General features: G+C 47.4%; 1 protein-coding gene across 1 annotated transcript in view; it reads left to right on the forward strand.

Moving 5' to 3' along the window:
- Positions 1 to 14848, forward strand: part of TMEM260 (transmembrane protein 260) — a 645490-nt gene that overhangs the window by 556477 nt on the left and 74165 nt on the right. Inside the window, exon 14 of the mRNA XM_086937970.1 lies at positions 12218 to 12271. Coding sequence (XP_086794096.1) covers positions 12218 to 12271 — 54 coding nt within the window. The remainder of the gene's footprint in view (positions 1 to 12217; positions 12272 to 14848) is intronic.

The following is a 14848-nucleotide window of genomic DNA, read 5'->3' on the forward strand; positions in this document are numbered from 1 at the left end:
AGAACGTTACACAAAGCATGCTTTTTGTGATTTGGTGTAATCCATAGAGTAGTTTTTGAGAAATTAAGGTTTAAAATGTATAGATATTTCAGGCCTCAGTAGGACCGCAGGATTTACTTGCTTCCTTTACTTACTTATGCTACTACCCCTCCTGAGGTATAGGTCATCAACCAGAACTCTCCATCTGTCTCTGTCCTGGACTTTTCTTTCAATCTGACTCCACATGTAAACCATGTCCTTGCAGTCGGCCTCGAGGCCTCAGTGCCAGGTGTTTCTTGGCCTTCCTCTTTTCCTTTTCCCTTAAGGGCTTCAGGTCAGGGCTTGCTTGGTGGTTTTTGATGCGGGCTTGCGGAGGGTGTGACCTATCCAGCAGCAGCGTCTTTCATGATTTCTTCATGAGTAGGGAGTTGGATAGGCTGCATCCATTGGTCGATGGCTATGTTTGGCCAGCGGATTTGGAGGATTTTCCTCAGATAGGTGTTGATGAAGGTCTGGACTTTGTTGGTGGTGGTCACTGTTGTCCTTCAAATTTCTACTCCATACAGAAGGACTGATTTTACAAAGGTGTTAAAATGCTTGATCTTGGTTTGCAGTGTTAGGTCCTTGGAGCGCCAGATCTTCTTTAGCTGAAGGAGGGCAGCCTTTCCTTGCTGATTCTTGCCTTGACGTTGGTATCTGTGTATCCGCCTTGCTTGTCTATGGCACAGCCCAGGTCGGTGAAGGCCTCAACCTCTTTCAGTGCATCGGCTGCATGAGTGACTGCATTTGTGCTGGCCTTGTACAAAAAAGATATAGGGGGTAGAATAGGGATAACCTAACCCCCTACCTAGGCGGGGTACCCCCAGTGTCAGTTTCTTTTCCCGGTCACAAGGCACCGCAAAAAATACAGGACCAATGAGGTACACCCTATTTATTTTAATCCCTCCTGGGTGGGTCGGTGCCCGTGGGGGGTTGCTGCATTTTTGTTTTTAAATGTGGGGAGTGGGCATGTGTGAGCCCCTCTCCCTGAGGCAGCTATTGGTCCCGGGTCCCAATCCCTGGAGGGCTAAACATAAATTGTTTTAATATACGTATTTATTGGGGAAGGGAATCTGAATGGCCCTCCTTCTTTAGCCACGTATTGACCCCAGGGATCTCATCTTCTGGGGCTGAAGCAGTGATGACTGCTATCACCTATGGGCGGGAGCAGTCATCCATGTCTGCACCCGCAAGAGGTCATGCATGGAGCAGTGAATGTGCTCTCGCCGGTGGACACATTCACTGTTGCCAGCTCCCACCGGCACCCATGATGGGTACTGGCTAGGGAGATGGTGGACCATGGGGGCTTCGGCCTCCCTTCCACGTCCCCGAACAGATGCAGGTGTTGTAGGTGCCCTGGGTGGACGGGGGACACCACAAAAAAAAGAGTGGCCTAGGGGGAATTTTTCCTCCCTCTACAGCCACCAACAGCTGACAATGTTGTGGGTGCCCTGGGTGGATATATATCACAAGAAAGGACTGGGAGATTACCGGTCCAGTATACACTCTCCCCAGATAAGCAAAGTAAAAAAATCAGTATACTGTTCCGAGGTGATTTCGCCTCAGAGAAATTAACCCTAGCTGAGTGCAGGTACCTTGCGAAGCATGTGCTTTTGAAAACTGTTGCCCTTACTTACTCGAAGGTGACATGCTTCATCATAGGGTGGTGCTCCTCACCAGGCCTGCGCTGCAATACCTGGCTGGCCCTGCAAGAGGGCTCTTTGTCGGATTTCATTTAATAAATATGCTGATTGAGCACCATAGAACAAAGAATGGTGTGTCCTACGATGTGAGAAGATTGGTGAATGGTGTGGAAATAAAATCAACTATCAACCACATGCTGCCAAAATATTTAATTTGAAATCCCTGGTTGATGTTCAGCTTAAAGAGAAGGCAGAGAAACTTAGGATATAATGGTCCCTGTCTCTGCAAGTGAGAGTGTAAATCTGAAAGAAACAGGTTAGTATTAGATTCCTTACCTTAGAATATCCCCAGGCGTCAGACTGGATCCGGAAATTTTTGCGTAGCAGTACCCTTGCGCGTCGGTAGGTGTCGTCTGTGGCTCCGCGTCCGTCGTCGGCGTCGTGGGCGCCGTGATGACGTCGTCGGAGTACTTAGACGCTGCCTCCGCGCGCTAACGTCAGTTCTTCTTTTTTCCGCGCCAGCAGCGCAGATCCGGAAAAAGTGGTACCTTAGTCACTTTTTTACTAAACTTTTTTCGATCATTTTTGATAATTTTTCGAGTCTTCGACTCCGAACGGTGCCGGTAGGGATGCCAGGTTTTAAGCCCTGTGAGGACTGCGACCGACTGATGTCGGTAACCAACCCTCACCGCCGGTGCCTTTACTGTCTCGGCATCGACCACGGCGACAAGGCCTGCCCCGACTGCCGAGCCCTGACTTCGAAAGCTAGGCGGGAGCGGTCCCGCAAGCGGCTCGAGCTCTGGCAGTCGGCCCGCACCGCGAGAGGTCCCCGTCCGGACGGAGGTCGAGGGACCGGTCGCGGGGTCGGAGCCATCATAGCTCCGGGAGTCACATCACTCTTCAGGCTCGAAGTCGTCAGGTAAGCACAAGAAGTCGAAGAGACGTCATCGCTCTTCCAACTCCCCCCCTATGCTCGCGTGACACGGCCAGGGGTTCGGGTGACACCGCCCACGCGGCTCCGTCGGAGTCACGGGCGTCGTGACCTGCCCCATACCCTCCAGTCCCTGGGCAGCAAGCGACGCCAGAGATCGAGCGCTTCCTCATGGCGATGAGGTCCCTCTCTCCTCCAACGGGCTCCGCAGCACCTTCGGCCCAGCGGACCCGTCTGGGGACCCTAGCGTGTCGGGTGCTTTGGCCCGACGCCGCCGACGCCTTCGGGTCCGGCGCCGCAGGGCCCCGCTGGATCCGCTTCCGGATCCGGGTCATCGCCGGTTGACCTAACGACCTCACCGGCGCCGGTCCCTAGGGTGTCACCTCCGGCGCCGCCTTTGGGCGACGTCGTCCCCGATACCTCCCTTGATCCGGTTCCAGCGTCGGAACGGCGCTGCTGGGCGCCGCTTTCGACGTCGCTTGGAGAGTTTTACTTCAATGAACCGGCCCCATCCTTTGACAACCCTGATTTTCAGGAAATGGGTGATGAGGAGTAGTGGGAGGGGTTGAGGACCCTCTGACATGTGAGTGTCAGTCCCAGCCGGACTGGACAGGTGAACTTGGGGATGCCAGTGGTCTGTACACTTCGCCGGACACTGGTTATGTCTCACCCCCTACCGTGGCTACGGAGGAGGGGGCAACCTACAGTGTGGTGTTTACGCGGGCGGCCAGGGCCTTGGGCCTTGAGCTCCCCATCGCGGCCATGAGGACTAACCTCCTCACTGAGGTCCTTAAACCGCAGTCAAGATCGGCTGAGCCTCTGCTGCCGTTTAATGAGGCCTTGCTTGACGTTCTTTTGGGCACTTGGTCGAGGCCCGCTACAGGTCCACCTGTAGATAGGAACATGGCCAGACGCCACCGCCCGGCCCCGGGCGACCCTTGTTTCCTGTCCACCCATCCCACCCTCTCAGAGCCTGGTCATCCAGGCCTCCAACTCCCAGACCGCATTCCCGTCGGCTCCGCCCGATCGGGAATCCAAGAGGTACGAGCAATACGGCAAGAAGGTATTCTCCTCCCTGAGTCTGGGACTGCGGTCTTCCAACACTGCGTGCCTCTTGGGCCGCTACACCCACTCTCTGTAGGACGTGGTCTCGAACGTGCTGCCAGAATGCCCGGTGGAGGTCAAGGCTAAACTCACCCAAACCCTTGCGGAGGGTCGAGATGCAGCACGTTATTCCATCCGGTGTGGGCTGGATACAACCGACTCACTGGGCAGGGCGATGGCAACGACAGTGGCGATTCGTCGCCACGCCTGGTTGAGGTCCGCCAACTTTTCGGCCGATGTCCAGAAAACACTCATGGACATGCCGTTTGATGGCCGTCGCCTGTTTGGCGACAAGGCAGACCATGCAATCGAGCGCTTTAAGGACTCCAGGGCTACGACCAAGTCCTTGGGCCTCTCGGCCCCCTGCCAGCAAACGGGTGCCTTTCGCTCCTTTCGTGGCCAAGGAAGGGGCGCCCCCACACGTGCTGCCAGCCACGCGCCGCAGACTAATTTCCAACGTGGTGGCGGCCATGGAAACCGCCGTGGCGGCGGTCGTGGACAACGGCGAGGTGAGTCGACACCTACCTGTGCAGCATCCGCCTCTCAAACCCTCCTAGTCCGTGCTTTCAGGCCCATGTGACGCCAGTGGGGGGCAGGGTTCACCATCACCTCCTCCACTGGCGCACTGTCACATCGGACAGGTGGGTGCTGCAAATCGTCCGAAGGGGCTACTTCCTCCCCTTCGAGGCGACCCCTCCAGCAATGCCACCGCGTGTCGGGGGATCACTTGCGACTTCTGCAGGAGGAAGGTACGGCCCTCTTGGCCAAGGGGGCCATCGAGCGCGCTCCAGGGCCAGAAGTAGGGTGTGGTTGCTACTCCCACTACTTTCTGGTACCCAAGAAGGGCAAAGGGGGCCTACGCCCTATCTTGGATCTACGGAACGTCAACGGCTTCCTCCGGAAGGAGAAGTTCAAAATGCTAACACTGGCTCAGGTCTTAGCTGCCCTGGACCCAGGAGACTGGATGGTAGCGTTGGACTTGCAGGACGCTTATTTCCATTTCCCCATCCTGCCGGCCCACCGCCGCTACCTGCAGTTCACAGTAGGCCACGAGCACTTTCAGTTTACTGTGCTCCCCTTCGGCCTTACCAGTGCCCCACGGGTGTTCACGAAGGTGATGGCTGTGGTCGCAGCTCATCTGCGCAGGTTAGGGGTTTCAGTCTTCTACCTCGACGACTGGTTGTTGAAGGCGGGCTCGCCCCAGACAGTCGTCAGCCACCTCCAGACGACAGCAGACCTCCTGCACCAGCTGGGGTTCTCCATCAAAGTGCCGAAGTCACACCTGTGCCCCTCCCAGAAGCTCCTCTTCATCGGAGCGGTTCTCGACTCGGCGCAGTTTTGGGTTTATCCTCCCGAACAGCGGGTTCGGGAGATTCAGGCTCTGATTCCGATCTTTCAGCCTTTATCCTGAGTCTCGGTCAGGTTGACGCTGCGGCTTCTGGGGCTGATGGCCTCCTGCATCCTTCTGGTGCATCACGCCCGATGGCGGATGCAGGCTCTGCAGTGGGACCTGAAGTTTCAGTGGGCCCAGCATCAGGGCAACCTGTCCGACCACGTCCTGATCTCGGAGGGCACTGCGAGACAGCTGCAGTGGTGGCTCACGGACCGCGATTGAGTCAGCGGCAGATCCCTCTCCCTTCCCCAACCGGAGCACGTAGTTGTGAAGGACGCGTCCCTCCAGGGCTGCGGAGGCCACATGGGAGAGGCGGAGATCAGAGGCCTCTGGTCTCTGGCGGAGTCCCGGCTCCATATCAACCTTTTGGAGCTGCGGGCGATTCGTCTAGCACTGAAGGCATTCCTCCCCTCTGTCCGGGGGAGTGTAGTGCAGGTGTTCACGGACAACACCACCGCCATGTGGTACTGCAACAAACAGGGCGGGGTGGGGTCGTGGACCCTGTGCCAGGAGGCTCTGCGCCTCTGGCAGTGGCTGGAACATCAGGGCGTGACCCTGGTGGTTCAACACCTGGCAGGTTCTCTGAACGCCAGGGCGGACGAACTCAGCCGTCGGTGCATGATGGATCACGAATGGCGTCTGAACTCGGATGTGGCGCAAGGTCTCTTTCTGCAGTGGGGAGAGCCTAGGTTAGATCTATTCGCCATCGAAGAGAACGTGCAATGTCATCAGTTCTGCGCGTTGGAATTTCCAAGGCGGCACTCGCTCGGAGACGCTTTTCGGCGAGAGTGGAGTTGCGATCTGTTGTACGCCTTTCCGCCTATACCACTTCTGCCCAGAGTGCTGAAGAAGATCAAACGTGACCGGGCCCAAGTCATCATTGTGGCTCCGGACTGGGCACGAAGGTACTGGTATCCCGAGCTACTCAGTATGTCAGTCGATCCCCGGTTCGTCTGCCTCTTCAGGAGGACCTTCTGTCGCAGCAGCAGGGGACGGTCCTCCACCCGAACCTGTCCAGTCTCCACCTCCATGCTTGGAGATTGAGCGGCGACAGTTGAGGCCATTTGACGTGCCTCCTGAAGTCTGTAATGTCATTCTGGCAGGCAGGCGTCCCTCCACAAAGTTGGTATACGCCTGCAGGTGGAACAGATTTGTGGCATTGTGCACAGTAAAGGCTGTGGATCCTCTCTCTGCCCCTCTTTCCGAGGTTCTTCTCTTCCTTCTTTCTCTTGCCCAGCAGGGCTCTGCTCTGGGCACTATCAAGGGCTACCGTTCTGCCTTTTCAGCCTTTCTGAGGCTGCCTGATCAACCATCTTTGTTCAAGTCCGCTATTGTAACTCGTTTTCTGAAAGGCATCACACACACGTTTCCCTCGGTTCCGTTTGTGATGCCTCAGTGGGACTTGAACCTGGTTCTTACCTATCTGATGTGTGCTCCCTTTGAGCCACTTCACAACAGTCCTCTCCACCTTCTTACTCTGAAGACTGCTTTCCTGGTTGCCATCACCTCTGCCAGGAGAGTGAGTGAGCTCCAGGCTCTTTCATCCAAACCTCCTTTCCTTTCTGTCCATCCGGACAAGGTTGTGTTGCGGACTAGACCCTCTTTCCTGCCCAAGGTTGTCACGGCCTTCCACATCGGGCAGTCTATCACCTTGCCCACCTTCTTTCCACCTCCGCATCCCTCAAAGGAGGAAGAGCGGCTCCACCGTCTGGACCCAAAACGTGCGCTTTTGTTCTATTTAGATCGCACACAACAGTTCCGGGTGGATGACCCACTCTTTGTTGGTTACGTGGGCGCTAAGAAGGGACGGGCGGTGCACAAGCGGACCATCTCTCGGTGGGTCGTCTTGTGTATCAAGGCTTGTTACTCCTTGGCGAAGAAGGAGCCTCCTGTTGGGCTGAGGGCCCATTCCACTCAGGCCACGGCGGCTACCACTGCCCTGGGCCGGGGAGCCCCCTTGCAGGACATCTGTCAGGCAGCTACGTGGGCATCGCTGCACACGTTTGCAAGACACTACTGCCTGGACAGCCAAGTCGGGAGGGATGGCTTCTTTGGCCGTTCCGTCCTCCAGGACTTTCTGGTGTGATTATTGGTTCGCAGACCCACCACCAGGATTGGTATTGCTGGGGTATCTATTCTAAGGTAAGGAATCTAATACTAACTAGTTACTTACCTTCGGTAACGATATATCTGTAAGAGACAGTAGTTAGTATTAGATTCCTTACCGCCCCACCCATCCTCCCCGTTCTGCGAATCGATATCTAGGGTTAAGGTCATCCCCTTTCAGGGCCCTAGTTTCAATGGCACCATTGTTGGTTTTTAACATGGCTCTGCGTTCCTGGCGCAGAAAAGCTGTGTCTAAGAACTGACGTCAGCGCGCGGAGGCGGAGTCTAAGTACTCCGACGTCATCACGGCACCCACAACCCCGACGACAGACACGGAGCCGCAGACGACGCCTACCGACGCGCAAGGGTACTGCTACGCAAAAATTTCCAGATCCAGTCTGACACCTGGGGATATTCTAAGGTAAGGAATCTAACACTAACTACTGTTTCTTACAGATATATCGTTACTGAAGGTAAGTAACTTGTTCAACAGTCACTGATTGACCAATTATTGAGCTATGGTCTACGTAATGGGTAAACATATTTCATGTCTTAGGTAGCCATGGAGCGGTCAAGTGGCAATTCATCAGGACCATAATATATGATGTGACCTAAACTTCTCAATAGAGTGAGGAGCATGGATCCAGTATTTTTCTAAACTGTATTGACAGAACCATGAGGAGAGTGAACATTCCAATAGGGAATCCCAAGACATTTACGGAAATTGGGATATCCTGCTTACTCTTACGGAAATAGAGTTAGCAATCTGAGGCCAAAAATCAAATGAAGCACCAGCTCCAAATTAGGTCTTTGCTGATATTTTTAAGCTAAACATATATATCTTGGTTCCTATGCTACTCCAAGGGATGAAAAAGTACTGCTAACATCTCTCATCCCCTCCTTTGCCGAAGTCTGTAGTCCCAGTACTGCTTTGTACGAAACGCTGCAGTAGGGAGCCTGCTAACTGTAGGCCCATCTCAGTTCCAGATGCAGCATGAATCATTTGTGTTACATTACGCCTTAACACAGATTTGAAATGGGCTGTGGACAAAGCTGTCCTAAGTAGAAAACAAACTGGGTAGAGGAAGAGTATGTGAACTACAGACCAGTGTTTTCAGTTCTACTTGATTTGTGTCAGGTATTGAACATTGGGAAAAGCCCTGGTTCTCTCATTATTGAAGTGGAGCCTGTTCAGCGTCCTTATTATGTAAGTGGAGGAATATCTTTGGAATTGAAATTGAATTATTCAATGAGGAGCGGAGCACCAGCATTGATCTGGCATGTAATGCTGCACTCCTAACTTTGACTGAGCTTTTCATGCACCCTGAGGAGCCCCAAGGCGCCCAATTTATGAACCCTATTTCTATCTACACATTTAGTTACCTTGTAAAAGTAGAGTTGTTTCTAAGTGTGTGTGTCTCTGTGTCTCTCCAAAATAAGGAAACCGGCTCTGGCTGCACTAGAAAAGCCAGGAACTTTGATGTTTTCTAGGTTGAAATAACTAGGACATTTCTCCATGTAATGCCATATAATCTAAGAAAGCATAAATGAGACAACTGTGAGTAAAACGGAGTTGCAAAATACATGTCTGTACTTACATTTCTTTGTCCAAAATAATGTCTTCTGAAGGGAAAATGCTGTGTTATATATATATATATATATATATATATATATATATATATATATATATATGTATATGTATCTGGAAGTGGAATATCTGTGGCAAGAAGGACGCCAAAAACGTGAGGATCATTTTAAAGACAAAAAGCAAGAGATGAGGTGCATCATAAATCATATAGATGAATTATAATGCACTAGATTTATGACATATTGGAATTTCCTATATGGAAGGGGATGATTCTCCTGAACAATTTAGGTATAGCGATTAAATCATTGAGACCAAGTCCAGCCTACCTAAAGCTCCGAAGATCAAGTACATTGATGCTACCCTGGACACAAAGCTGTTGTGTTCCCACCTATAGAAAGAGTATAAAACGTACATCTATGCTCAGCTGAGACAGCAAGGTCAGTGTTATGGCTGAATTAATCTACTTCTTCAAGCGTGTATGAAAACGCCTTTTTTGCACTGAACCTGTGGCAGTCAGCGGAATCAATACTACGACTAGTTACAGGACCTAGTCATTATTCCTCCTTCTGTAGAGCTTGATCAAAACTGACGGAACTGTCCACACAATATTTTTCATGGGGAGTTGTGCAGCCTCTCCATAGCATCTAATAACAGGTGTTGTACTCTTCTCTTTTTAGTTCAGAATGCTCACCTTCTAAATATCTATATGAAAGCAAGGCTTGGTTCAAGAATCCAACTCCATATAAAGATTGTAAATGTAAGAGCAGAGAACTAATTTTCAGCGCTTTTCCTCTAAAGATCTAGGGAAAGCCACTGTGGAAGTGGACCCTTGATAGAGGAATTGGTCTGTCAGTAGATAATCTAATGGGATGCCTAAATATGAAGGCAGATTTTTTTGGGGGGGAAATCTTTTTTTATTGAAGGAGACAACAGAAAACAATACAAAAAAGAAAAAATACATACAAAAAAGAGCAGTTGTCAAGATGAACAAGTCACATGGTATAAACACAAATTACATACAGTCAATCAATAAAGGCAGATTTTTAATAAAGATATCAACATACCTGAAATGGGAAGTCATGTGTTTTTTGGATAGTAGAACTAGAGGGAAGTAGATTCTCTAAGATGCACTTTCAGTACCACAGGCATGCAGTCTTCTTAATGAATTCTCTTAATCCTTCGATTCAGGAAATGCAACCACACCGATTGCACCGGTATTTCTTGAATGCAGCTTTCTTTCTTGATATTCAGATCGTCAAAATCTCATTTGTGGTCTTTTCGAGACACTACTTTCGAACGAGGGAGGTCATATTTTTCATCTAAATGTGTAAAGGTTTATACAATGGAGGAGGCAGAAAGTGGGGCACCCTGTAGATAAGAATACGTGGGATTATGGAAAACACTGATAACGATGGAATGGGACACCCTGCTAGAATACTTTAAAAACCTAGACCTACCGAACACCTGAGTACTAATCCTGATGCTCTTGAATCAGTTATATTCTAGGGGGCCACTACAAAGACTCTGATAGCTGCCGTCATACCCAGATGTTACGTAATTATTATTGAACGTATGTAAATACGTCTTCACCCCTTTCTTACACACAGGGGGGTACCACCCCAGAAACGTCTATAGACCATACTGTGTTAAGGTAACTGTTCCTCTTTTACTCCATCAGGCGGGTACTGACAATGTAACTGAGCTCACCCATGTCCCGATACTGAAAGTAGGCAATTGCCAGTAGGGGGGGGGTTAAGTGGGAGGGAGTTTGTAGTTCCTCACATTTTAGGTTAAGAACGTTGCATTCAATGTTATCCAAGATATATGTACGCAGTGCATTTTGTGGTCCGACTAGATGTGCAGAACTGCACCAGTGTCACCTATTATGTGTGCTGTAAAAACCCAATAAAGTTTGTACAAACCAAAATCAAAATGTGTAAAGGTTTGTGCAAGGAATTTGAATAGTTAGCCATTTTGCAATGCTTTCTATCAACGTAAGTGAAGAATGGTTTGGTAGCAGCTAAAGCAGCATGCACAAAAGCTTGTTTACACTAGTAGTTGGTTGGTTTTTGCCGACTACCATTCTCAAATTGAATTGGATCCTTAGAAAGGTTTGAGCGCTTTCACTGTGGTCAATTCAGGTTTGTGTCACGCATTATCATCTCCTCCCATAACAGTTTTTTCCCAAATCTACATTTAGCCTCAGGGCGATATCGTCTCTGCTTCCAAAAGTTTTAACAGTTAACTTTAGCATGGGTGATTTATTTACCCTCCTGCTACCTTGCGTATCACTTGTCGACGGGGGACGAGGAACAATTTGTTTCTTCTGACGTTAGCTTTTCCTAGTTGATAAAAACCTTTTTGTTGTTTTTTGATGGTGCAAAATTTGGAACTGGGTTTCTTTAGTGGTAAAAATTTGTAATGAGCTTACTGAAATCTACCATCTAGAAGATGCTTTGGGCCACAAGCAGCTACTTTCGTGTTGTTTAGGGATGTACAGGCGGAATCAAGTGGTTGAGCTGCTACTTGGAAATTTTAGCATTTTTTTTCAAAATACTACTGTTTAGATGCTAACTTGAAAGGATGTATGAAAAGGCTATACTTCAGACCTTCGTGGAATAATTCAGTATTTTCTCTGTCTTCTTTTCGATGACTGCTTTGGAAGTGGTTCACATACATAGTCTAGGACAAGGAATCTTCATTAGAACAACAAGTTATTTGCATTCTGTAACTTTCTTTCTGATGGATATTCATCTTTCTTCAAATTCCTTATTTTCCTCCTACCTCCCCTCTCCTGAATGAGGATTAATTATTTTGTTCCCTTGCACCCATTATTTGACTTTGTGGTGGTGTGAATTAAAAGTAGAGGGACTAACATCACTTGTTCTTGTGATGCATTATATTGCAGCTGAACAGTGCCCCTTGACGATGTTGTAAGGTATTGGATCATATAAGGAATCTGTGGAACATGTTTATATCCTAGAAACACCACTGCCAATAAATAGTAAGCAACTTGTTCTCATGCCAGTGATCATAATAAACCATCACTTCGGAGAGCAGTTTTGTTATCCAAAATAATATGGTAATTTTAATTGTTGGCAAATAATTTTTACGTGGGAAACGGTCTTTACCACTTTTGTTCTTTACTGTTCTCTTCATGTATGATTCATTTATATTATCAGCTCGATTTCAGGTTATTAAAATAATTTACAAATCTTCTTTATCACATGTTCCTTATGCTTCCAAACAATTATAAGGTGCATTCTTGTGATTTCTTTTTACATTTTGCACACTGCGACAGCTGAGAAAAAAAATTATTTTGGATCTGGGTCTATGCTGATTTAGATATATCTTTAATTAGTAATTTTGTTTTACTTGTTTTATTTTCACAATCTATGAGGATATAATTATTATAATGTTTGCTTTTTGTTAAGGTTTGATCCTGTTTCTTGGGAATCTGTTGCCAATGAAGAAATGTGGCAAGCCAGGTAATATAACTTTTTTCTTGAACTCTAATTTCAATGGCCAGAAGTCCTGTCGTGTTTATACAAGACTACTACCATCATTATGTAAAATCAAAATGTTGTTTTTAAGTACAGAATTACAACTGCACCCTGAATTCTTCAGTTGGGATGGGCTCGTCCAATTATCTGATCAACTTACACTTGTTTAGGGTTTTTGGATCCTATACATTTTAGGTAGAGAATGGCCAATAAGCAGACTCCATTCATTTGTAAGTGGCACATGGTCAAAAAGAAAGAAGCAGGTCCAAGGGTTTTTACTCCGTGGCTTAAGGGATTTTTCTGCCCTTGAATTCCTTTAACGACCTGGCCAGTGAAAGATTTTGCTAACTCTCACACAGAGCTTTTATTCCTAAATTTTAATCTACATGAAATGATTTTCACAGCAGAAGTATTACTCCCTCACCTCGTGCAATTGGATGTTTAGTGTATCATACCACCACTTATACAGTGCTTCTATTTGCAATGCACAAGGGGCTAATTTGTATGTAAAACTATAGTTTCATCAATTTTTTGTTACGCTCAGTCCTCTGTCACCTATGGATTCTGAACAAAAGCAATTTTGTTCTGCTACACTAGAGTGCGAGGTTGTCGCATAATTAGTTTATTTTTCCGCTTCACAGTGGCCTGACCTCAAAATGGCTGTCTGCCTTTCCTTTTTCTTGCACGTTCCTGGCTCCTACTCTCTTCTGCCCTCCTTGTTACCATGTCTCAAGGTGATCCAATTTAAAGCACCGCTCTGCTCTTTTTCACCCCTTCACTGTAGTGCAGCAGTCCCAGCTCCTTCTCTGCCCTGCCCACCTTGTTACCTTTGCTCATGGTGATTCCAACTTTTGCACTGATCCACCCTCCTAAGCATTTTACTGCAGTGCCTAAGAAACTCTAGGATTGTTATAAGGGTTGCATGACCTTAAAATACAGACCCATAGAATGACAAAACTTGGCAAAATGAGATCCGATGCATACTCAACCCTTTTTCCTTCATCAGACATGCATTTCCCTGCAGTTACATTCACAGCTTCTTTGTTCGTATGTTTAAAAAGCTCTAGATTATTTGGAAATAAATTACATGGATTCGCTTTTTCCAAGTTAGAATTAGGGTTGGAGTTAGGTTTTCGGTAATTAACTGAAAAATTATTTCGTAAAATTCTTTAAGGGGTTAGTGCTGATTACTGTTGCTTAACAGTTTCATTATTTTCAATATAAAATAAATCCGTACCATTTGCATTTAGAATTAGGGATAGTAATAAAAATAGAATAAAAATTAAATCAAAGTAAAAGTATGTAATAACAATGAAGTCTATTTTGGCCGTTGGGTTAGTACAAGGTTTATTATAATTTGAATCAAATTTATTTTGGGTTAGAGAAAGAATTCAATGCAATACAAGTTTTTTAGTTTGAAACAATAAGGGTAAGGATAGTCCCAGGGTTACAAAAGTGTATTAGTTTTGTTTATTCAGTTACAAAGGTAATATATAGGTATAGGGTTAGAGTTAACATTACTTTTATTATAACTAATTATAATTTGTATTCATTTAACTTACTTACAATTGTGGTAAAACCTATTGTCACAATTCAGAAATGAAATTTTATTCCTTTTAGGCTTCGAATAAGGGTCAGTGTCAAGGAAATGTAATGTACTGAGATTAAAGTAAGGTTAAAGCACTATGGTAAATATGAAGTTTAATTATAAAGGTGATTTGAATGTTATGGAGAGGGGTGTGAAATAAAAGTAGTGAAGGCACGTTATTAACTATGAACAATGCTCCTGCTGTCATGTATACACTATAATAATAATAATAATAATAATAATAATAATAATAATAAACACATTTTACCAGTTAGACAGGCTAGCTAATCAGAGGGAAAGAGACGAGTTTTCGAGTCCTTGCAGAAAGCAGTCTCTGAAGCCTCCAGCCGGAGCCCACATGGGAGTCTATTCCACTGCTGTGCCGCTAGAAAGCGAAAGGAGCGACCACTCATCCTTGGTCTCCTGATAGATGGAATGCTCACCTGCCCCGTCCTGCTAGATCTTAGTTGACGGGTCGGGGAGTAGGGGGTTAGTAGATCATGCAGGTAGGTGGGCCCCTTCCTTTGTAAGATCCAATGGCTAACACAAAGAACCTTAAACAGAATTCGCTCCCTGACCGGAAGCCAGTGAAGGGAGGCTAAGGCCCTATTAGAAGGTGCTCTCTTGGGTAACATCAGAACGAGACGTGCTGCTGCATTCTGGATGCTTTGGAGTCTCTGTATACATATAACATATGCTACCAAATAGAGTGCGTTCCCGTAATCCAGGCGTGATCTCACCAGGGCGTGGACCATGGTTTTCCTAGCTGTAATAGGCAGCACATCTAAAGTCTTCCAGAGTCTACACAGGACTCCAAAGATTGTACCTGCCACTCGCCTAGTGTGGTTCTCAAATGAGAGCTTAGTGTCCAGCCACATCCTTAGTTTCCTAACCTGTTCACAGGGAGAAAGGGTAGGCCCCAGTGTCTAAGGCCACCAAGCCGACGACCAAACCGATGGTGCTTTGCCTATCAC

This window comes from Lissotriton vulgaris, chromosome 9, assembly GCF_964263255.1.
Source record: "Lissotriton vulgaris chromosome 9, aLisVul1.2, whole genome shotgun sequence".
NCBI lineage: Eukaryota > Metazoa > Chordata > Amphibia > Caudata > Salamandridae > Lissotriton > Lissotriton vulgaris.